General features: G+C 43.8%; 1 protein-coding gene across 1 annotated transcript in view; it reads left to right on the top strand.

Annotated features, from left to right (window-relative positions):
• The window catches only part of LOC308166881 (dynein axonemal heavy chain 11), a gene marked incomplete at both ends in the record, with an annotated part of 92,959 nt that overhangs the window by 47,495 nt on the left and 22,187 nt on the right, over positions 1-23,277 (top strand). Inside the window, 15 exons of the mRNA XM_080541205.1 lie at positions 15-188; positions 6,206-6,410; positions 7,072-7,237; positions 7,459-7,561; positions 8,516-8,755; positions 9,439-9,600; positions 10,160-10,356; positions 10,574-10,736; positions 16,994-17,117; positions 17,426-17,568; positions 18,509-18,670; positions 20,713-20,946; positions 21,721-21,867; positions 21,957-22,070; positions 22,264-22,407. Coding sequence (XP_080397331.1) covers positions 15-188; positions 6,206-6,410; positions 7,072-7,237; positions 7,459-7,561; positions 8,516-8,755; positions 9,439-9,600; positions 10,160-10,356; positions 10,574-10,736; positions 16,994-17,117; positions 17,426-17,568; positions 18,509-18,670; positions 20,713-20,946; positions 21,721-21,867; positions 21,957-22,070; positions 22,264-22,407 — 2,478 coding nt within the window. The remainder of the gene's footprint in view (positions 1-14; positions 189-6,205; positions 6,411-7,071; positions 7,238-7,458; positions 7,562-8,515; positions 8,756-9,438; positions 9,601-10,159; positions 10,357-10,573; positions 10,737-16,993; positions 17,118-17,425; positions 17,569-18,508; positions 18,671-20,712; positions 20,947-21,720; positions 21,868-21,956; positions 22,071-22,263; positions 22,408-23,277) is intronic.

Here is a 23,277-nt window from a genome sequence, read left to right as displayed (position 1 = left end):
GCCCCTGGCTGCAGCTGTTTGACTACCAGGCTGAGTTCAGCCAGTGGTGGACCAGAGAGATGAAGGCCGTGAAGCTGCCGGCTCAGGGCAGCGTGTTCGACTACTACCTGGACCCCCAGACCAGGCGTTTCCTGCCCTGGAGCGACAGAGTGCCCCTGTTTAACATGGAGCCAGATACTCCTCTACAGGTAAGAACTGTTCTACCTTGTACCCAACATGACTCCTCTACAGGTAAGAACTGTTTTACCTTCTACCCAACATGACTCCTCTACAGGTAAGAACTGTTCCACCTTCTACCCAACATGACTCCTCTACAGGTAAGAACTGTTCTACCTTCTACCCAACATGACTCCTCTACAAGTAAGAACTGTTCTACCTTCTACCAACATGACTCCTCTACAGGTAAGAACTGTTCTACCAACATGACTCCTCTACAGGTAAGAACTGTTCTACCTTCTACCAACATGACTCCTCTACAGGTAAGAACTGTTCTACCTTCTACCAACATGACTCCTCTACAGGTAAGAACTGTTCTACCAACATGACTCCTCTACAGGTAAGAACTGTTCTACCTTCTACCAACATGACTCCTCTACAGGTAAGAACTGTTCTACCTTCTACCAACATGACTCCTCTACAGGTAAGAACTGTTCAACCAACATGACTCCTCTACAGCTAAGAACTGTTCAACCAACATGACTCCTCTACAGCTAAGAACTGTTCTACCAACATGACTCCTCTACAGGTAAGAACTGTTCTGCCAACATGACTCCTCTACAGGTAATAACTGTTCTACCAACATGACTCCTCTACAGGTAAGAACTGTTCTACCAACATGACTCCTCTACAGGTAAGAACTGTTCTACCTTCTACCAACATGACTCCTCTACAGGTAAGAACTGTTCCACCTTCTACCAACATGACTCCTCTACAGGTAAGAACTGTTCTACCCAACATGACTCCTCTACAGGTAAGAACTGTTCTACCAACATGACTCCTCTACAGGTAAGAACTGTTCTAGCAACATGACTCCTCTACAGGTAAGAACTGTTCTACCTTCTACCAACATGACTCCTCTACAGGTAAGAACTGTTCTACCAACATGACTCCTCTACAGCTAAGAACTGTTCTACCCAACATGACTCCTCTACAGGTAAGAACTGTTCTACCAACATGACTCCTCTACAGGTAAGAACTGTTCTACCAACATGACTCCTCTACAGGTAAGAACTGTTCTACCAACATGACTCCTCTACAGGTAAGAACTGTTCTACCAACATGACTCCTCTACAGGTAAGAACTGTTCTACCAACATGACTCCTCTACAGGTAAGAACTGTTCTACCAACATGACTCCTCTACAGGTAAGAACTGTTCTACCAACATGACTCCTCTACAGGTAAGAACTGTTCTACCAACATGACTCCTCTACAGGTAAGAACTGTTCTACCAACATGACTCCTCTACAGGTAAGAACTGTTCTACCAACATGACTCCTCTACAGGTAAGAACTGTTCTACCAACATGACTCCTCTACAGGTAAGAACTGTTCTACCAACATGACTCCTCTACAGGTAAGAACTGTTCTACCAACATGACTCCTCTACAGGTAAGAACTGTTCTACCTTCTACCAACATGACTCCTCTACAGGTAAGAACTGTTCTACCAACATGACTCCTCTACAGGTAAGAACTGTTCTACCTTCTACCAACATGACTCCTCTACAGGTAAGAACTGTTCTACCTTCTACCAACATGACTCCTCTACAGGTAAGAACTGTTCTACCAACATGACTCCTCTACAGGTAAGAACTGTTCTACCTTCTACCAACATGACTCCTCTACAGGTAAGAACTGTTCTACCTTCTACCAACATGACTCCTCTACAGGTAAGAACTGTTCTACCAACATGACTCCTCTACAGGTAAGAACTGTTCTACCAACATGACTCCTCTACAGGTAAGAACTGTTCTACCAACATGACTCCTCTACAGGTAAGAACTGTTCTACCCAACATGACTCCTCTACAGGTAAGAACTGTTCTACCAACATGACTCCTCTACAGGTAAGAACTGTTCTACCTTCTACCAACATGACTCCTCTACAGGTAAGAACTGTTCTACCAACATGACTCCTCTACAGGTAAGAACTGTTCTACCTTCTACCAACATGACTCCTCTACAGGTAAGAACTGTTCTACCAACATGACTCCTCTACAGGTAAGAACTGTTCTACCTTCTACCCAACATGACTCCTCTACAGGTAAGAACTGTTCTACCTTCTACCAACATGACTCCTCTACAGGTAAGAACTGTTCTACCAACATGACTCCTCTACAGGTAAGAACTGTTCTACCAACATGACTCCTCTACAGGTAAGAACTGTTCTACCAACATGACTCCTCTACAGGTAAGAACTGTTCTACCTTCTACCAACATGACTCCTCTACAGGTAAGAACTGTTCTACCCAACATGACTCCTCTACAGGTAAGAACTGTTCTACCAACATGACTCCTCTACAGGTAAGAACTGTTCTACCTTCTACCAACATGACTCCTCTACAGGTAAGAACTGTTCTACCAACATGACTCCTCTACAGGTAAGAACTGTTCTACCTTCTACCAACATGACTCCTCTACAGGTAAGAACTGTTCTACCTTCTACCAACATGACTCCTCTACAGGTAAGAACTGTTCAACCAACATGACTCCTCTACAGGTAAGAACTGTTCTACCAACATGACTCCTCTACAGGTAAGAACTGTTCTACCTTCTACCAACATGACTCCTCTACAGGTAAGAACTGTTCTACCTTCTACCAACATGACTCCTCTACAGGTAAGAACTGTTCTACCAACATGACTCCTCTACAGGTAAGAACTGTTCAACCAACATGACTCCTCTACAGGTAAGAACTGTTCTACCTTCTACCCAACATGACTCCTCTACAGGTAAGAACTGTTCTACCTTCTACCAACATGACTCCTCTACAGGTAAGAACTGTTCTACCTTCTACCAGCATGACTCCTCTACAGGTAAGAACTGTTCTACCAACATGACTCCTCTACAGGTAAGAACTGTTCTACCAACATGACTCCTCTACAGGTAAGAACTGTTCTACCAACATGACTCCTCTACAGGTAAGAACTGTTCTACCCAACATGACTCCTCTACAGGTAAGAACTGTTCTACCAACATGACTCCTCTACAGGTAAGAACTGTTCTACCTTCTACCAACATGACTCCTCTACAGGTAAGAACTGTTCTACCAACATGACTCCTCTACAGGTAAGAACTGTTCTACCTTCTACCAACATGACTCCTCTACAGGTAAGAACTGTTCTACCAACATGACTCCTCTACAGCTAAGAACTGTTCTACCAACATGACTCCTCTACAGGTAAGAACTGTTCTACCTTCTACCCAACATGACTCCTCTACAGGTAAGAACTGTTCTACCTTCTACCAACATGACTCCTCTACAGGTAAGAACTGTTCTACCAACATGACTCCTCTACAGGTAAGAACTGTTCTACCAACATGACTCCTCTACAGGTAAGAACTGTTCTACCCAACATGACTCCTCTACAGGTAAGAACTGTTCTACCAACATGACTCCTCTACAGGTAAGAACTGTTCTACCTTCTACCCAACATGACTCCTCTACAGGTAAGAACTGTTCTACCTTCTACCAACATGACTCCTCTACAAGTAAGAACTGTTCTACCTTCTACCAACATGACTCCTCTACAAGTAAGAACTGTTCTACCTTCTACCAACATGACTCCTCTACAGGTAAGAACTGTTCTACCTTCTACCAACATGACTCCTCTACAGGTAAGAACTGTTCTACCAACATGACTCCTCTACAGGTAAGAACTGTTCTACCCAACATGACTCCTCTACAGGTAAGAACTGTTCTACCAACATGACTCCTCTACAGGTAAGAACTGTTCTACCAACATGACTCCTCTACAGGTAAGAACTGTTCTACCAACATGACTCCTCTACAGGTAAGAACTGTTCTACCAACATGACTCCTCTACAGGTAAGAACTGTTCTACCTTCTACCAACATGACTCCTCTACAGGTAAGAACTGTTCTACCTTCTACCAACATGACTCCTCTACAGGTAAGAACTGTTCCACCTTCTACCCAACATGACTCCTCTACAGGTAAGAACTGTTCCACCTTCTACCCAACATGACTCCTCTACAGGTAAGAACTGTTCTACCTTCTACCAACATGACTCCTCTACAGGTAAGAACTGTTCTACCAACATGACTCCTCTACAGGTAAGAACTGTTCTACCTTCTACCCAACATGACTCCTCTACAGGTAAGAACTGTTCTACCTTCTACCAACATGACTCCTCTACAAGTAAGAACTGTTCTACCTTCTACCAACATGACTCCTCTACAAGTAAGAACTGTTCTACCTTCTACCAACATGACTCCTCTACAGGTAAGAACAGTTCTACCAACATGACTCCTCTACAGGTAAGAACTGTTCTACCAACATGACTCCTCTACAGGTAAGAACTGTTCTACCAACATGACTCCTCTACAGGTAAGAACTGTTCTACCAACATGACTCCTCTACAGGTAAGAACTGTTCTACCAACATGACTCCTCTACAGGTAAGAACTGTTCTACCAACATGACTCCTCTACAGGTAAGAACTGTTCTACCTTCTACCAACATGACTCCTCTACAGGTAAGAACTGTTCTACCAACATGACTCCTCTACAGGTAAGAACTGTTCTACCAACATGACTCCTCTACAGGTAAGAACTGTTCTACCCAACATGACTCCTCTACAGGTAAGAACTGTTCTACCTTCTACCAACATGACTCCTCTACAGGTAAGAACTGTTCTACCAACATGACTCCTCTACAGGTAAGAACTCTTCTACCTTCTACCAACATGACTCCTCTACAGGTAAGAACTGTTCTACCAACATGACTCCTCTACAGGTAAGAACTGTTCTACCAACATGACTCCTCTACAGGTAAGAACTGTTCTACCAACATGACTCCTCTACAGGTAAGAACTGTTCTACCTTCTACCAACATGACTCCTCTACAGCTAAGAACTGTTCTACCAACATGACTCCTCTACAGGTAAGAACTGTTCTACCCAACATGACTCCTCTACAGGTAAGAACTGTTCTACCCAACATGACTCCTCTACAGGTAAGAACTGTTCTACCCAACATGACTCCTCTACAGGTAAGAACTGTTCTACCTTCTACCCAACATGACTCCTCTACAGGTAAGAACTGTTCAACCTTCTACCAACATGACTCCTCTACAGGTAAGAACTGTTCTACCTTCTACCCAACATGACTCCTCTACAGGTAAGAACTGTTCTACCTTCTACCAACATGACTCCTCTACAGGTAAGAACTGTTCAACCTTCTACCAACATGACTCCTCTACAGGTAAGAACTGTTCTACCTTCTACCCAACATGACTCCTCTACAGGTAAGAACTGTTCTACCTTCTACCAACATGACTCCTCTACAGGTAAGAACTGTTCTACCAACATGACTCCTCTACAGGTAAGAACTGTTCTACCCAACACGGGGAGGAGACAACACATGACACTCTCGACTCTCTTCACGTAAAAAAAGAAAAGGAAAAAAAAGGTTACAACTTTCCAAAGACGATAAAAAAAATAAAAGTTTTTGGGAAGCCAACCTTCATTTTGAAAACAATTACAAGAAATGAACGACGCAGTCATATTAGAAGTGCGCGCACGCATCAGTGAACATAATAAGAGAGTGCAGAGCCCACGCAATCACCAGGTCGCGGCGGGGGTCCGAGGGCGTAAGAAAGCCGCGCCGCTGCGTCTGAGCGCCATCCAGCAACCCTCACCAGAGGGCACAAAGACTCTGGCTCTCACCCACGCTCCGTTGTCCTCCCTCAGCCCCCTGCCTCCAGCTGCTTCTGCTCAGAAGACTGACTGAGCCATAATTAGCTAGCTTTTTGTTCCCAGCTAATTATGCTATTATGACAGAAATAGTGGCTGCGTGCAATGTGAAATACAAGAAATTATCAATTATTTTTCCAATTCACTGAACTTGTATGTCTGTCCGATAAATTGTATTCAAAAGTGAGCTTCTGTAAAACCACGCAGTGGGTTTCTGCACTCTCACTCTCTCTCTTTCTCTCTCTGCATGTTATTTCTGTGGCTTTGTTGCAGGCGGTTCTGGTACACACTGCAGAAACAGTGCGGGTGAGGTACTTCATGGACCTGTTGCTGGAGAAAGGGCAGCCCCTGATGCTGGTGGGGCCCAGCGGGGTGGGGAAGACAGCTCTGGTCAGGGACATGTTAGACGGCCTACCAGAAACATACATCACCACCAAAGTGCCTTTCAACTACTACACCACATCCCTGATGCTGCAGAGTGAGTGTGACAGCAATGTCGTACAGCACAGTCAGTTACCAGTGTTTTAGTACAGAAGCTGTTTGGGGAAATGTTTCATGTGTCAAGATTAGTTGCAGTTATTATAACACCTTAAATCAAAACAGTAGCACCCTCTGCTGGTCATATTTTGATAAAATAGAACATAAATCACAACAAACCATTAGCTGATGCTTTTAATCCAAAGTGACTTACGTTGCAGTGAGTCAGTATATACGGTCCCAGCTGGAATCGAACACTAAGTTCACTACTACACTAAGTGTAGTTTCGTTTGTGTGCATTTAACATTTAACTGTGTATGTTTTAACTTTGTCTTTCATATGCTCTGTATGATGCTGTTTTATTGTTTATTTTATCTTGTGTCATTTTAGGATACTTTATTATATATTTTTTATTTTTTATTTTTTTTTACATCTTGGCCAGGGAAAATAAGCCTCCTGGCTAAATCTGGCATATTTACACTTTGATAATTGATAAGCATTGTCCCTTCTTAAATACACTGAAAATGAAATTGAAATTAGCGCCGTGCTCTACCCACCGAGCCACAGAGGACCACATACTGTACGTATGTACGTAGAGGGTAATCTAAGAGAGACAACGGACGTCTGCTGTCTTTAACGATGTTCCCGTTGGTTGTTCTTAGCGGTCCTAGAGCGGTTGTTAGAGAAGAGGGCAGGCAGGAGCTACGCCCCGCCTGGGAACAGGAAGCTCGTCTACTTCATCGATGACATGAACATGCCAGCTGTGGACAGCTACGGGACGGTGCAACCTCACACACTCATACGCCAGCACCTGGATTACACACACTGGTGAGGAGGTGACTGGGAGACACACACACACACACACACACACACACACACACACACACACACACACATACAGCTCAACAATAAATGAACTGATTCAAAAATCATCTCGTCAACAGGTCAGGAAAAAAAAGGAATGTGGGTTGAATTCATAATGAGGAGATTGATTTGTGTTTTTATAGGTTTTTCATATCAATCTCTGTTCTGATTTTCACACGCTACAGGTATGACAGGCAGAAGTTGTGCCTAAAGGAAATCCATCACACTCAGTATGTGGCCTGTATGAACCCCACCTCCGGCAGCTTCACCATCAACCCAAGGCTGCAGGTGCTTATGGTAGTGACTTACCTCATAGCTTTGAGAGAGGTATATCATCTAGAACATGTGACTTACCTCATAGCTTTGAGGGAGGTATATCATCTAGAACATGTGACTTACCTCATAGCTTTGAGAGAGGTATATCATCTAGAACATGTGACTTACCTCATAGCTTTGAGAGAGGTATATCATCTAGAACATGTGACTTACCTCATAGCTTTGAGGGAGGTATATCATCTAGAACATGTGACTTACCTCATAGCTTTGAGGGAGGTATATCATCTAGAACATGTGACTTACCTCATAGCTTTGAGAGAGGTATATCATCTAGAACATGTGACTTACCTCATAGCTTTGAGAGAGGTATATCATCTAGAACATGTGACTTACCTCATAGCTTTGAGAGAGGTATATCATCTAGAACATGTGACTTACCTCATAGCTTTGAGAGAGGTATATCATCTAGAACATGTGTCTTACCTCATAGCTTTGAGAGAGGTATATCATCTATATCATCAACATGTGGCACATTATAATGCTTTGGTCCGCATATTGGGATCTGATATGTAATGATCAGACTTTTCTTTTGAAAAATGTCAATACAACACCTGGATGCACAGTGTACAGGTTTTTTACCCTTGCCTGCTTGCGTGTTCTGTCATCATGTGAAGCGCATTGAATCACATTTTGTGAGAAATGTGCTATACAAATAAAACTTGATTTGATTAATACATTTCCGCGTTGTTGAAAATCAACGACACATTGCTAGTCAACTAATACAGCTTGTTTTATGAGCCTGCTAACAATGTAAAGTAGTGTTCTAGTTAACTAGGTAGTGATTACTCACCCAATCCATTGTGTTGCAGTGTTTTGGCTTGACTAGCGAGTCGAGTCGTTGAGTTCTGGTTTCTATTCATACTAGACTCCAGTGAGTCTTTGACCCTCCTGTTTCTTCCCCCTCAGAGACATTTCTCAGTGTTTGCGGTGAACTTCCCGTCCCCCGAGGCCCAGAGCTCCATCTACGGCCAGGTCCTGAGAGGCCACCTGCAGCGGCACCCCTTCAGCCCCGCCGTGCTGCGGGCCGGCCCGGCCGTGGTCCAGGCTGCTATCGCCCTCCACCGCCGGGTGCGCCACCACTTCCTGCCCACCGCCGTCAAGTTCCACTACACGTTCAACCTGCGGGACCTCTCCAACGTGTTCCAGGTAGCTGGCAGGATGACGGGACAATGTCGGGGGTCTCACGAAACACTGTCGATGGTTTTGTTTTATGCCGCTTCTCCACTACCGTCCCGTACCGTACCAGAACCCTTGCTCCCGCTTTGTTTTGCTTTCTCCACTGCCAACTGGGCCACACCGGGCCATAGTACCCGTACTGATGTTAGCTACCCTTCCTGTATCAGAGCTAAAGGTACTATCCTCCGTGCTACGATGTGACGCTGCAGACCGTTGATTGGTTTGATTGATAAGTGACGCGTCACACAGCTGTTGTTTACAATGGTCCGAGAGCCTTGAGACCGAAAGCTCGCAATAAACATTGTTGATGTTTGACGCGATGAGTCATTGACTGTGCAAATGCAGTTTTTTTGCACTCTATTTGATACTCTTCAGCTGCAGCACCCCTAGGTGACTGTCATTGAATTAATCAATCTGGTCCTGCACGTGTTGCATTAAGGCTACACCTTAACTGTCCCTCCTGAAACATTTACTACCCCCCCCTTGTACTGTTTCCCCAGTGTAATAAAACATTGTTTTCTTCTTCTAGCACGACGACTGCCAACGGCCCCAGGCCTGAGCATAGATGACTGGTGGATAGATGATTCACTTACTTAGACAAATGTATTTGTTAAAATGCTCCCAAAAAATGTAATGTCAATGTGTTTTGTTAGGGCCTCCTCTTATCCGGAGCAGAGTGTGTGAGGACCAGCAGTGACCTGGCCCGCCTGTGGCTCCACGAGTCGTGCAGAGTGTACTCAGACAGGCTGCAGGAGCCCCGAGACCTGCAGCTCTTCCACAAGCTCCAGATGGACACTGTACATGAGTGCTTTGAGGTGCAGTAAAGAAGTTGCTCTCCTGCTGCTCATGTCCCTGAACCGCTGACTGAATATGAATGAATGAATGGTTTAATGAACACCACCAAGGTCGGTGGAATTTGTTGTCGGTACAGATGGAAAAAACTCAATGCAGCAACAGTGTCAAATATACTCAAACATACACACATTACACATGACTATCACAATGGACAATGTACACACATAACCACAAGACAAAGTCAATATTTAGAACTATAAAGTGCAGTGCATCTGGCAGGGTTAGTGCAGTGAGTCAGGTGTTGAGAGACCTTATAGCAGAGGGGGAAATGTTTTTGAAACGGGATGTTTTGGTGGCCAGGGATTGGTAGCGCCGTCCAGAGGGCAACAGTTGAAACAGGTGGTGAGCAGGGTGGGAGGAGTCAGAGATAATTTGATTTGCTCTATTGGTAGTGTGTTTGAGATATAATGATTCAGCTGATGGGAGAGGGGTGCCAATGATCTTAGAGCACCTAGAATACGCTGCATGTTTAACGCTTAAGACCGCTAAGAAAGACCGCACGCCTCGTCTTTTTTCTAGGGAGTGGAGGATGAGGACCTGTCCCGGAGGCCCCTCATCTACTGCCACCTGGCCCAGGGGGGGGCAGGAGAGGCGCGCTACATGCCCGTCACAGACTGGGACGTCCTCCACACCCTCCTCACTGAGGCCCTGGGGGGCTACAACGACCTCAACGCAGCCATGGACCTGGTGCTGTTCCAGGACGCCATGCAGCACGTGTGAGTTTGAATTCAGCTTTTTAGCCATCGGAATAACTAAATAATAATAATAATAATGACTTTTATTTGTATAGCGCTTTTCCTGCAAATGTTGCAGCTCAAAGTGCTCGTGAATAGTAAAGCAATAGTCCCAACGGTGGAGAAGGTTAACTGAACTCACAGGGTTGTTTTGGAACAACGTCACAAAGTCTTCCTGGTTGTGTCTGCGGCCGGGCAGCTGCAGGATCAGCCGTATCCTGGGGTGTCCCCGGGGTCACGCCCTGCTGGTGGGGGTGGGGGGCAGCGGGAAGCAGAGCCTGACCCGCCTGGCGGCCCACCTGTCCTCTGTGGAGGTGTTCCAGGTCACCCTGCGCCAGAGCTACAGCACTCAGGACCTCAAGGTAAACAACAACAACAACAACAACCCTAACCCTAACCTGGACAGAACATACCACACAGCGTTGTCGGTGTCTTAGAGGTAGAAGTCATCATGATGAACACATCCATTTATGTGTTAGAACCGAATTTGTTATAGAAAGATTATAGAAAACATTATATGCATCATAAGATGATGAGGTGAGGACAGGTGAACATATTGAATGAGACACAATCACACAGCAATACAATATTTTAAACTAGAACAGCCGTGCCTTTTTTACCTACTATAAGAGCTACCTCGGGGGTGAAATGACCATAGTGTAATGGAACGGTTTCCATGTATTGTTTGGGTCCTTTTTCTGCCACTAGGGGGCATAGTTGTTTTGTCTTTGGAGTATTTCGCCTAGGCCATCTAGTGGTGTTTTGTTTACTGCTGTTTATTGCTCCGCACTTCCTGGTTTCTATGACAACAAGAAAACTATCGTTTTTTACTCAATCAATGTTCTTGCCCGATCGTTGGTCATTGGTTTCTGACCCATTCAGTGGCAATATCTGTAAGTTGAATTGTTATCCATCATTGTTATATGTCTGTCTTTGGATGTTTTTCGTCATATTTACTGCACATTGTAATGATTAGCATTCAACCTATTATTTTTTGTACGAGATGTACCTATTAGCATAGATGCGATGTTCTATGTAATCTGTAATTTGATTGGTTCATTTCATATCTTACATTTGGTTGTTTGGTAAAGAAATTATAGTTTTGGGCTTGACTTCTTACAAGGTGACTAATGAGTTGTGTTAGCTGTAGCCAGCTTTACTGGGCTATTGTATACTGATGTATGCTTTAGCAGGGATTAAAGTTCTCCGTCGCTACGACGGATTTCCGTCAATTTATTCCAAGTTGTGACGGATTTTACCTGGTGTAATATGATTTGTAGAGGCATACAATCTATTTTGATGTCGGTATTAGGTATATAAATGATATATAATAGCCTATATAGCCTACATATAGGCCTTTATTGGCTACAACTATGCGACAGTAATTTGCAGCGGGGTGCACTGACGCTGAACCCCTCATAGTGATAAGTAGGTGGACAACGCGTGGTGCTGAAATAGCCGACATGCGGTGTGTAGTTTGAAAAAAGTAACGCCAGCTCAGTAAATCATTCAAACTTACCATAATGTTTACTTATAGGCTATGTGAATGTGACTGCACCACACATGTGAACAGTAACAAAGCAAATGCAGTTTAATTTGATGAAAAACATTGACAACAAAATCGGCGCAAAAAAAAAAAGCTGAATCCGCTTGATCATGGAGGGCGAGGGGTAGTGGTGCATTGGCTTAGCCTATATGCTCCTGAAACGACAGAGCAAACACGCTACCTTACTAGGGATAATAATTACAATGAGCCATTCATTAAAAATAGAACAAATAATATTGGGCTATTAAATCTCACTTAATGAGAAAACTGGCATCTCCCATCGGTCACTATTTGTTATCTGGTGATATGGACGTCTTTGAGTGTCTAGAAAAGCGCTATAAGTCTAATGTATTATTATTTTTGATTATTATTATGGACGTCACTTTAATCCGGCAGTTCTCAAGGTTTTTATGCACCAATCGATTCCTCTAGTCCGTCTTTATCGCATTCATTGATGAAAAGGACAACTCGCATATATAGGTGGAAGGGAACATTCATTGTGAGCACGGAAAATGTGAGTCTCACAACGGCTTTGCATTGATGAAACCAGGTAGGATGAACGCATAGTTCGCTGTCCATTCCTGTTTAAATGCCCTGTTTTCACCGTCAACTTTCCTCTTTAGACCTTTGGAGAGTGACATTATGTTTCTCTTGCTAGCTAGCAGGTTAAATGTTTAGCTAACTTCACCCGACACGCAAACAACCAATCCAATAATAATGTGACCTTGTCTGGGAGGAGGGGGGAATAATTATCACAATAAAAGTATGTTAAATAATTATTAGAATAAGTTAGGCTGCGCTACATCGTCAGTCCACACATTTATTATTCAAAAATATGGAAAAGGGCGAAACTACGTTTCAACGTTGTTGAGAATCACAACACAAACTCGCTATTCAAGTCCAAAACACTGCAACAAAATGGATTGGACTGCTACCTAGTTAACAAGAACACTACTGTACATTGTTTAGCAGGCTCACAAAACAAGCTGTGTTAGTTGACTAGCGATGTGTCATTGATTTTCTACAACGCGGAAATGTATTGACATTTTTCGAAAGAAAAGTCAAAGCATTAGAACGTAGAACGGAAAATCGCACGCGCGCTTTGCGCACGGAAAGCCACCGCACCGGCCCCGATTTGGCCTGAATTTTTTTTTACGTCAGGAGACTTTGTTTTTGCTTTTATCCCTGGCTTTAGTGTTTGTTTCAGTTTCACACTTCTTTGTAATAAATCCTAGCCATCTACAACACTTTCCTGTTCCTTGGAGGATATAATGCAAGGGAGAGTTTAGCTGACTGTGAGGACCCAATACAGGACTTTTCATTCATTCAGGAGTCACATTGGGTGTAACAGTCCACATAGTCTTTACAATGGGAAGCTGCTACTTACACACAACGACCACTTGTTGGCCAGGGTGAAAGAATTAGCCTGCCTCCTACACAGAACAACTGCAAAATAGCTTTATACTAGCTTATCCTGATGGGATTTAGAAAATGTCTGGTTGGTAGAACGCACATATCTAGGAAAAGCCATGAAAAGCATGGTCCTGAGTGCAAAGATATAACATGTTCTTTTACTCACAGGGTCAAATGACCCCACCCATGGCTGTTCTAGTGTTAATGACCCCACCCATGGCTGTTCTAGTGTTAATGACCCCACCCATGGCTGTTCTAGTGTTAATTTCAACACCAAAAGAGCAACACAAGCAACGGGGGGAAAAAGTCTTAATGATATAATACGTCCAACCCAATCATAGCCGTTTATATCGTGTCTTGAGCAGTGATGCCGGTAACGCGTTACTAAGTAACGCGTTACTCTAATCTGAATACTTTTTCTGTCACGAGTATTCTAACGCGATACTATTTCCAAATCAGTAATCGGATTAAAGTTACTTATTCAAGTGACTGTGCGTTACTATTGCGTTACTACCTCATAACTTAGGCTAAATGCAGTATTTCTTTGTAATGTTCGATAGCTTTTCTCGCGTCTTGGGGAGTGACGTCAGTGCTCACGTTTTCAACACGAGGTTACTATGGAAGGCCATGCCCGCAAAAAACGGCTCTCGACTATCGCGAGATTGCAGCAGAATCGCTCACGTGTATCACCACGCTGATTGCACAGTGTAAACAGAAGCGTAGCCTACTACACAATGGAGCGAGAACAGAGATATGCGTTAAATAGCTGGAAATATAAGGATTATTTTGAGTTTGTGTCAGCAAAGGATGACAAGAACATAAATGTTGATCATTGATAAACTCAGACTCACCCAGTTTAGGATTAGGATTATATTAGGATCATATCTGATTGGTCAGGGTAGGTTTTAGGTTTTGTGAAACCACTCCTTGCTAGTTACTGTTAAATAAAGATTATATTTATTTTATTGTTTAAAAACAAGTATTTATGTTGGGTGAGGCAAAGAAAGACTCTTTATTTTGTTGTTTTAAGTTATTGTTTAAAGTTTAATTATGTAATTTAAGTTACTGTTAAAATAAAGTGAGTTTTGGCAAAACCAGTTTTCATTTTTATGTTGCGGGGGGGGGGGGGGGGGGGTGCCTAGGCAGCTGCCAATAGTAACTAAAAAAGTAACTAGTAATCTAACTTAGTTACTTTTAAAATCAAGTAATCTGTAAAGTAACTAGATTACTTTTTAAAGGAGTAATCAGTAATCAGTAATCAGAATACTTTTTCAAAGTAACTGTGGCAACACTGGTCTTGAGCCACCCAAGTCAAGGAAGAAATAATGCAAAACGGCTGTGATTTAATTAACAATGATCAAGGTTTCTTTTAGACAACTTTCCCCAGATCAATAGGCCGCTGGCTGCCTGCTGGGTATTGATCTCATTTAGTCTTGTTCAGCCTCTCTCCACTGCCTCGGGGAAAGGAAGAATTGTCAGATGCTATTAAAGAGCCTCAGAAAATATTTCAATACCTCATGGATGAGGCAGGGTCTTATCTAGGGTGTTATCCAGGGTCTTATCCAGGGTCTTATCCAGGGTCTTCTCCGCTTACTCATCTGCTGAAAGATCAAAGCGTCTCCGAGAGTTTGCGCCACACTTCATCGATCGTTGCGGGAAAACTTCAAGATCCCTTCGATGAACGGGAACATAAAGGCTTTGTATTTGGGTCAATGACGTGACGTGCATATTTTTGTGTCATGTATATTATTTCCATTTAAAAATAGATTAATCAATTCAAGTCATATATGATTTTATTCTATACAACATGGTTAGTTTGAATGTATTGTCAGTACATTCTAATAATATGGATTACTTTCTGTTTTAGCATCTCAAACCCCCAAAATGTCAGGTGGCGCAACCGTCTCAACAAAGGAACAGATTAAGAACACTGTTAAAAGTGGTATTTTAATAATAATATATTCAATATAAAATACTGCAGCATGATTTTATGTTTGAAACCTTTCAAATAAACACACATTTACAAATAACAATATTTTTAAGGCTATTGAGATAATTGAGGAACTTTTGTCCCGTAAAAATGTTTCCTCAAATGTCAGGGTGGCACAACCGTAAACATGGGACTTTTATTTTGAAATCAAGAGACTATTGCATCAGCCAAATGTTTAATCATCCAGAGGACCCTGTCTGACATCTGTGGCTGAGTGAAAAGATTTGTAGAGCGCTCTCAAATATTGATAAAAATAGATAGTTTCACCTCAGAGGTAGGAGGGTATATTTTCCATGTCAGGTGGTACAACCAATGTAAAACTAGGAAAATGTTATTTTAGCATAAAACTATTCTGTTTTAAAATGATTTGTATGATATTGCATAGGTCAAAGCTAATGCAGGTGTCCAAGTAGAAGCCTGTTTAATTTGAAATCAGTGGCAAAAGTCAGGTGGTGCAACCGGTATGTCAGTTGGTGCAACCACAATTAATGCCACTATATGGAATAAATACTGTTATTTAAAGCTCCAAGATGCTCTAAAATGTGTATTTGTGTCTACTTAAATATATATTAACACTTAAACATTTCACGATTATAATGTCCTTAATTTTAATCATTTTAGATGCCACTGTCAGTGAAGGAAAAAGCAGCCCAAAAACAAATATCTTAGGCACTATAGACAATCTAATAGATATAGATAGATATAGATAATAGATACATGACAAAGATTTCACTTAATAAATAAATAATAGGAAAATATAAATACTTTTACAAATAATTGGTTGCGCCACCTGACAGTTTTTGAGCAATTAAGTTAGAAATACAGTAAAAAAAAATATTTAAACAAATGAACAAATGCGGCATGTTTAAGCACATTGTCACATACTCAAAAATATAAATTGTATGTATTTTGAACAAAGTAAAAAAATAAAAATAAATTAGAAGCCTTATTGACCCATTTCTGACTGATCGACATATGTTAATGTTAATGTTAATGTTAATTTTATTTATAATGCGCCCCCCATCCAACTTTTACATCGGCCCGGGGCGCAGCCCGGGTAAAGGAACAGATAAAGACAAGGACAAGGACAAGGAACACAGAAAGCAAACAGACACATGTTATCGCTCTAGAAAGAGGTCGTACAGTAAATGACCGTTACGTGGAATGTGTCTCTATGACGGTGAGCCGTCAGTGTTTTTAACGGATGTTTATACAACGGATAGATCCGGTCCATTGTCTCTATTGGTCAGTTTGCATTCCAACCGTGCTGATATCCATGACATACGCACGGCTAAATGGAATGTTGACACATCTTTTCATATTACTCCGCTACCGAAGTTACATTATTACCGTTGCTTAGCAACTGATAAACAACTGTTCAGCGGATGAATACACTTAGCCTACAATAAAACATAGTTCCATTAAAATACATTAATTAAAAGTTTGACGTGTCTTTCTTCTGTGAAATATTGATAGATAAATGTGGTAACCGTTGTATAAAAGCGTTATGGAAGGAGAAGCCGTGGTATGTCGTGGATATCGGCACAGCTAGGGGGTGTATATGTAACTAACCACTCCGCTAGCTGTGCCCATATCCAACGATATACCACGGCTTCTCGTTCCATAACTCTTAAATATACACGCTGACTGCATCTGGGTTGTTTGGCCAGGTGGACCTGGCAGGCTTGTACCTGAGAGCGGGGGTCCAGAACCAGCCCACAGCTCTGCTCCTGACGGACGCTCAGATCCCAGACGAACGTTTCCTGGTCGTCATCAACGACCTCCTGGCTTCAGGTGACAACTTCAATTCTGAGTTGGGGCAGTCCCACTCATATTTGTCTTTTTTTTACGATAAAGACAGTTGAGATTTTGACAGGAAGGATGGGTGAGAGAGAGAGAGCGGCCGGAATCGAAACGGGAACCCTGCGGTTACATGGTCGACGCTTAGTGCGTTACGCCACCAAGCGCCCCTTCAGGTGACAACTTACAGGGACTCCAATGGTGGGCGTCAGTCACTGTGACTTCCACACTCGCTGCGAGTGTGGAAACATGGGGGATACATCTTATCAGTTTGTGTGTTGACTTTGTGCCCACTGACACAGGTGAGATCCCAGACCTGTTCAGCGAGGAGGAGGTGGACAGCATCGTGGCGGGGGTGCGGACCGTGGTCCGCGGGCTGGGGCTGCCCGACAGCAGGGAGAACTGCTGGAGGTTCTTCATCCACCGTGTCAGACAGCAGCTCAAGGTCCAATAACTTTATCATCTTATTTATCATCAGCTTCATTGTTCTGTGTCGGAGGGAATAATTACGTGACAGCAGCTGGTGAAATCGGGAACAAGTCGCTCAACCAATCAAAATGTTCAGACTTTTATTTGTGGAAAAATAGAAATAAATGTCAACGTTGTTGAAAATCAATGACACACTTCGCTAGTCAAGCCGAAACATTGCAATGCAATGGATTCGGTGAGTAATCCCCACTACTCTACACTAACTAGGTATTAGTGGGGATTAACTAGGTAGTAGTGGGCATTACTCACTGAATCCATTGCATTGCAATGTTTCGGCTTGACTAGCGAAGTGTGTCATTGATTTTCAGCAACATTGACATGTATTTACATTTTTCAGAATAAAAGTCTGAACGGTCCGTCGATTTACCGACTTGTTCCTGGTTTCACCAGCTGCTGTCAGATGTTGTTTAAAAAAGACATACATGATTTGTGAGCAGAAGATGACTTTGGCTTTAGGTTCGTAGCTATCTGCTGTATCACTGGTCTATGACTGAGTGTGTGGGCATGTGCATGTGCGTGTTGTTTGGGGGTTACCCTGTCGGTCTGTGTTTGCTGATAGGCATGTGTGTGTGTCTGTGTGTGTTTGCCAACATTACCAGTCTGGCGTGGTGAGCTCCATCTCCCAGACTTGTACCGTTGGGGCGGCTGTGTCGCAGGAGGTAGAGTTGCCATCTAATGATCGCAAGGTTGGCAGATCGGCGGATCGAAGTGAGCAGGCCAGTGCCTTGCATGGTAGCTTGCCGCCATTGGTGTGTGAATGTGTGTGTGAATGGGTGAATGAGAGGCCGTTGTAAAGCGCTTTAGATAAAGGCTCTCTATAAGTGTAGTCTATTTACCATTTACCGTCATATGACCTGGTCTACTGTCCCTCCCTGGTCCTGCCCGCTGCTCTGCAGGTGGTTCTGTGTCTGTCTCCTGTGGGCGCGGCCCTGAGGGTCAGGGCCCGGCGGTTCCCTGCCCTGGTCCACTGCACAACCATGGACTGGTTCCACCCCTGGCCCGCCCAGGCCCTGCGCTCCGTCAGCCTCCGGTTCATTCAGGAGATGGAGGGCATCGAGGTGAGGCCTTGGACAGAGGGAGGGTTCTAGGAATTACTCTATTAGACTGCAAATAATAATAATAATAATAATAATAATAATAATAATAATTCATTGTATTTATAAAGCGCTTTTCCGGGGCTCAAAGACGCTGACAATATATTGGAAAAACAGAAGACACAGAAACAACAAGCAACAGATAACATGAGCACATAGAACACAGAGTTAACGAACAGGGAACAGTTAACACAGCAATGTCCAGGGGGGGAGGGGGGTGGCAGGGTTAGGGGAGGTTGTGTGGGAGAACAGGTAGGTTTTGAGGTGAGTGAGGGTGAGTCTCTGAGTGGTTGAGGGAGAGAGTTCCAGAGGCGGGGTGCAGCTCGTGAAACGGCACGGTCTCCGAATACCATTCAAATGAATTAGAAGTGCCAAGTCACTTACAGTTGTTGTCATATCCGCTACATTATAAGACAACATGCTAGGTGTTATTACCACGGCATCGATAAGAATAATAGTTGGCTATCTTTTGGCATGTCCTCCCTAATGAGACTCTTAAAGGGGAAGACTTAGTTAGACTTTTTGTTAATGAACATCTTGTAATTACTGCAGTGCAGCTGTATTCACTTCCTCCTAGATCCCTCATCATTAGGTCTACACTGAGCTACTGACAAATGGCTGATCACATGCCCGGTGACTACACTGACTGCAGACGTATCATTGTTTTCCCTCATGGCAGTGGAACGATCACTACCCAGGATCATTTATGTTAATGAGACCAGGGTGATTAATAACACAGACACCCTCTCAGGAGGCACAGCTGTCACAGCCAGGCAGTGTGTGTGTGTGTGTGTGTGTGTGTGTGTGTGTGTGTGTGTGTGTGTGTGTGTGTGTGTGTGTGTGTAGGTGTGTGTCACAGCCAGGCAGGCCCAACATGCCTGTGGACAACCGCCAGGCTAAGACTGGGTGTGTAGGTGTGTGTGTGTGTGTAGCTATGTGTGTGTGTGTGTGTGTAGCTGTGTGTGTGTGTGTGTGTGTGTGTGTGTGTGTGTGTGTAGCTGTGTGTGTGTGTGTAGGTGTGTGTGTGTCTGTGTAGGTGTGTGTGTGTGTCTGTGTAGGTGTGTGTGCGTGTACGTGTGTGTGTGTAGGTGTGTGTAGGTGTGTGTGTGTGTGTCTGTGTAGGTGTGTGTGTGTGTGTGTCTGTGGAGGTGTGTGTGTGTGTGTGTGTGTGTGTGTGTCTGTGTGTGTGTGTGTGTGCGTGCGTGTGTGTTATACCTACGCAAAACAACATTAGTGAACACCTATCAAGAAGGGGCTCTGGCGTCAACTCACAAGTTCGATAGAGAGAAACAGACACTGAAACCCGCAAACATTTTTGTGAGAAATTATTGCTGACGCAATCAATATAAAAAAAATAAAAAATAAAAATGTTAAAGAAGTAGGCAAACAGCACATGAAACGGTCATCTGTTTGAGGTTAGATGTTCACAACCAGGCAGATCAATGAGAACTTTGCTCGCCTCTCAAGTAGACATGCGTGCTTTGTCAAAAAGCATTATGTCTGATCTTAATTAATAATGATTTTTGCTACCGGTATCCACGATCATTTACAATGTTTTTTTTTGGTGAGTTATGCTCAGGTTTGAGACCTGCTTTCATTTGTGTTTGCATTAATTGATCCCTTAACAGTGTGTGATTCATGGAGGCACTGTGTCATGGAGCACCATGTGATAAATCCCCAGCAGAGACATGGTAAAGCTTCTCCACACCGTGTGAGGAAAGTTGGAGGACATGAGGGATAATGTAAACAGTGGCCCAGCTTTACAAGCTGCATGTCAGGGGGCTTGAACACATTATTTTCACAGGGGTTTCAAAGCCTAATCATTCCTGCTAGCTGCACCTAAATTTCAGATTGAGTAAGTCGAGGCTTGCCAAGTAAAATGGCAAAACTTGTAGATGAATTCAGAATTTATGAAGATAATATTTCAGGCCACATCAGCTTGGGATGTTAAACTCCACTCAATCCAGAGCGCCCCATGCCCCCCCCCCCCCTGCTTATTTTTACAGCCCGCCGTCCAGGAATCCATCAGTCTTTTCATGGCCTACGTTCACACCAGTGTCAACCAGGCAAGTGAAAAATACCAGCGCAATGAGAAGAGGTACAATTACACCACCCCCAAGAGCTTTCTCCAGCAGATCACCCTGTACAGGAACCTGCTGTGCCAGAGCCGGGCTCAGCTCCGACACAAGATGGAGCGTCTGGTCGGCGGCCTTCAGAAGCTCCAGACCACCGCCTCTCAGGTAGACCACCGCCTCTCAGGTAGACCACCGCCTCTCAGGTAGACCACCGCCTCTCAGGTAGACCACCGCCTCTCAGGTAGACCACCGCCTCTCAGGTAGACCACCGCCTCTCAGGTAGACCACCGTCTCTCAGGTAGACCACCGCCTCTCAGGTAGACCACCGTCTCTCAGGTAGACCACCGCCTCTCAGGTAGACCACCGCCTCTCAGGTAGACCACCGCCTCTCAGGTAGACCACCGCCTCTCAGGTAGACCACCGCCTCTCAGGTAGACCACCGCCTCTCAGGTAGACAGGGTTCACCTCAGGATCCACTTCCCACTCAAGTCTGTCGCATTTACATGTACATTTTTGGCATCTAGCAGACGCCTTATTCCAAAGCGATTTACAATCAATACATTTGACTAAGCAAGTGAATCATCAATCCACCAGTCGTAGCAGGAAGAGTAATCTAGCTCAGGCCAGGGGCCATTGGCAGTCTCTGTGATAGAAGGAAAACTTTTTTATTTTTTATTTTTTGTATATGTCGCGTGAGATTAGCGACGCTCTCCAAAGCAGATTTGTATAATGCCTTTATTTTTTTTAATGCCGATAAACCTCGAATGTAAAATCATGTTTTTACGGCTTTATACAATGTTGAATTTCCGATTTTGATTTTCAAAATCCCCACCTGAAGTTGTATTACATAATCATTTACATAATTGTCGTAGTGGAATACATTCTATTTGAATGTCTGAAGTGCTGTATGATGTTGTCTGACCTGATGGTGTGGTTAAGGTTGAGGATCTCAAAGACAAGCTGGCCGCCCAGGAAGCACAGCTCACTATTAAAAATGAGGATGCGGAAGCTCTCATCACCAAGATCGGCCTCCAGACAGAGAAGGTCCGACGCAAGAGAGAGGCTGCAGACGTAGAGGCCCAGAAGGTGAGCTGGTGCGCTGATACGCAGATACATGGACTCCAGCGGAGGGGATGTTGTGACGTTGTTCACGGCTGATGGTTTCCTCTTGGCAGGTTGCTGTCATCCAGGCAGAGGTGTCTCTGAGACAGAAAGAGTGTGAGACGGACCTGGTCAAGGCAGAGCCAGCGCTGGAGGCTGCTACCGCTGCTCTGGACACACTCAACAAGGTACACCGCTCTGCCTCCTACTGGAACACCGTCCTTCATCATTCACCCTTCATCATTCATCAGTCCTGAGTCCTGTCTTGAGTGTGATAGTGAAAGTTCACAGTGTAAAAACACCCAAGTCAATGTGAAAGTGACATCGTTGTTTCGTGTGTATAAGCTCTGGTTGATGAAGTGACGGTGGGTGTGTTTCCAGGTGAACCTGACGGAGCTGAAGACGTTCCCCAACCCCCCGGCGGCGGTGAGGAATGTGGCGTCGGCGGTGATGGTACTGCTGGCCCCCCGCGGACGCCCGCCCCAGGACCGGAGCTGGAAGGCGGCCAGGGCCTTCATGGGCAAGGTGAACCTGTCACCATGTCAACCACTGCTGCCTGATTAATGCCACTCTCATCTGTGGCTGGGCCTTGACCCTCCTGTCCCCCTCCCATATCTCCCCTACTGACATTACTGCTGGATGACTATATGAATATGAATATGCTAATTTTATGAGAGGAGCACCACCGTTTTGAAAGAGCTCTTCTATCTGGTAACATAATAATAATACATAATGAAAGGAAACATGTTTACCAAGGTGTTGTGGTTCTCATGCTGTGACAGATTGGTTCCAAAGACAATTTAGTGTAACTGTCTTAGTGAGAATTGGATTACTATTCCATACGTGTTATTGCTTCCTTCCATTCATACTGCCTCCAAGTCTACTTTCACTTGTGACATAATATTGAAATATGCCAAAAAAAGACAATGAATTATCTACAGTGGGGTGTGAAAATGTGGGCACCCCTGGTTTAAATGTCTGTTACAATTAGTGATTGAAAGCAAACCTGAACACTAAATGCTACAAAGTTAAACATGACACCTTTCTGCAAATTTTAAAGCTTTTTTTTTTTTTCATGATGTTTTTAAATGATAAAAAAAGGAAAAGGGCCCTGTTCAAAGGTTTGGGAACCCTTTTGGATTATTCTTTGCTACCTTTTGAGAAGATGATTACCAAGGTGATTTACTCGTTAGGTAAGGACTTGGTGATGACTATGAGTCAGGTCAGTCAATATAATTCCAGGGTTGAACTATATATTCTGAATTAACTCCATCCCTTCTAAAGTATCTGACTGCGGTGACTGTTGTGTCTGGTGTTAAAAACCATGGGTTCCTCTAAACAGTTGTCCACGGATGTTAGAATCAAGATATTTTACTTCCACCATCAAGGTGAAGG

The sequence above is a fragment of the Nansenia antarctica genome (assembly GCF_963989245.1).
Source record: "Nansenia antarctica genome assembly, chromosome: 10".
Lineage (NCBI taxonomy): Eukaryota > Metazoa > Chordata > Actinopteri > Argentiniformes > Microstomatidae > Nansenia > Nansenia antarctica.
This window is presented reverse-complemented; position numbering and strand designations above follow the sequence as displayed.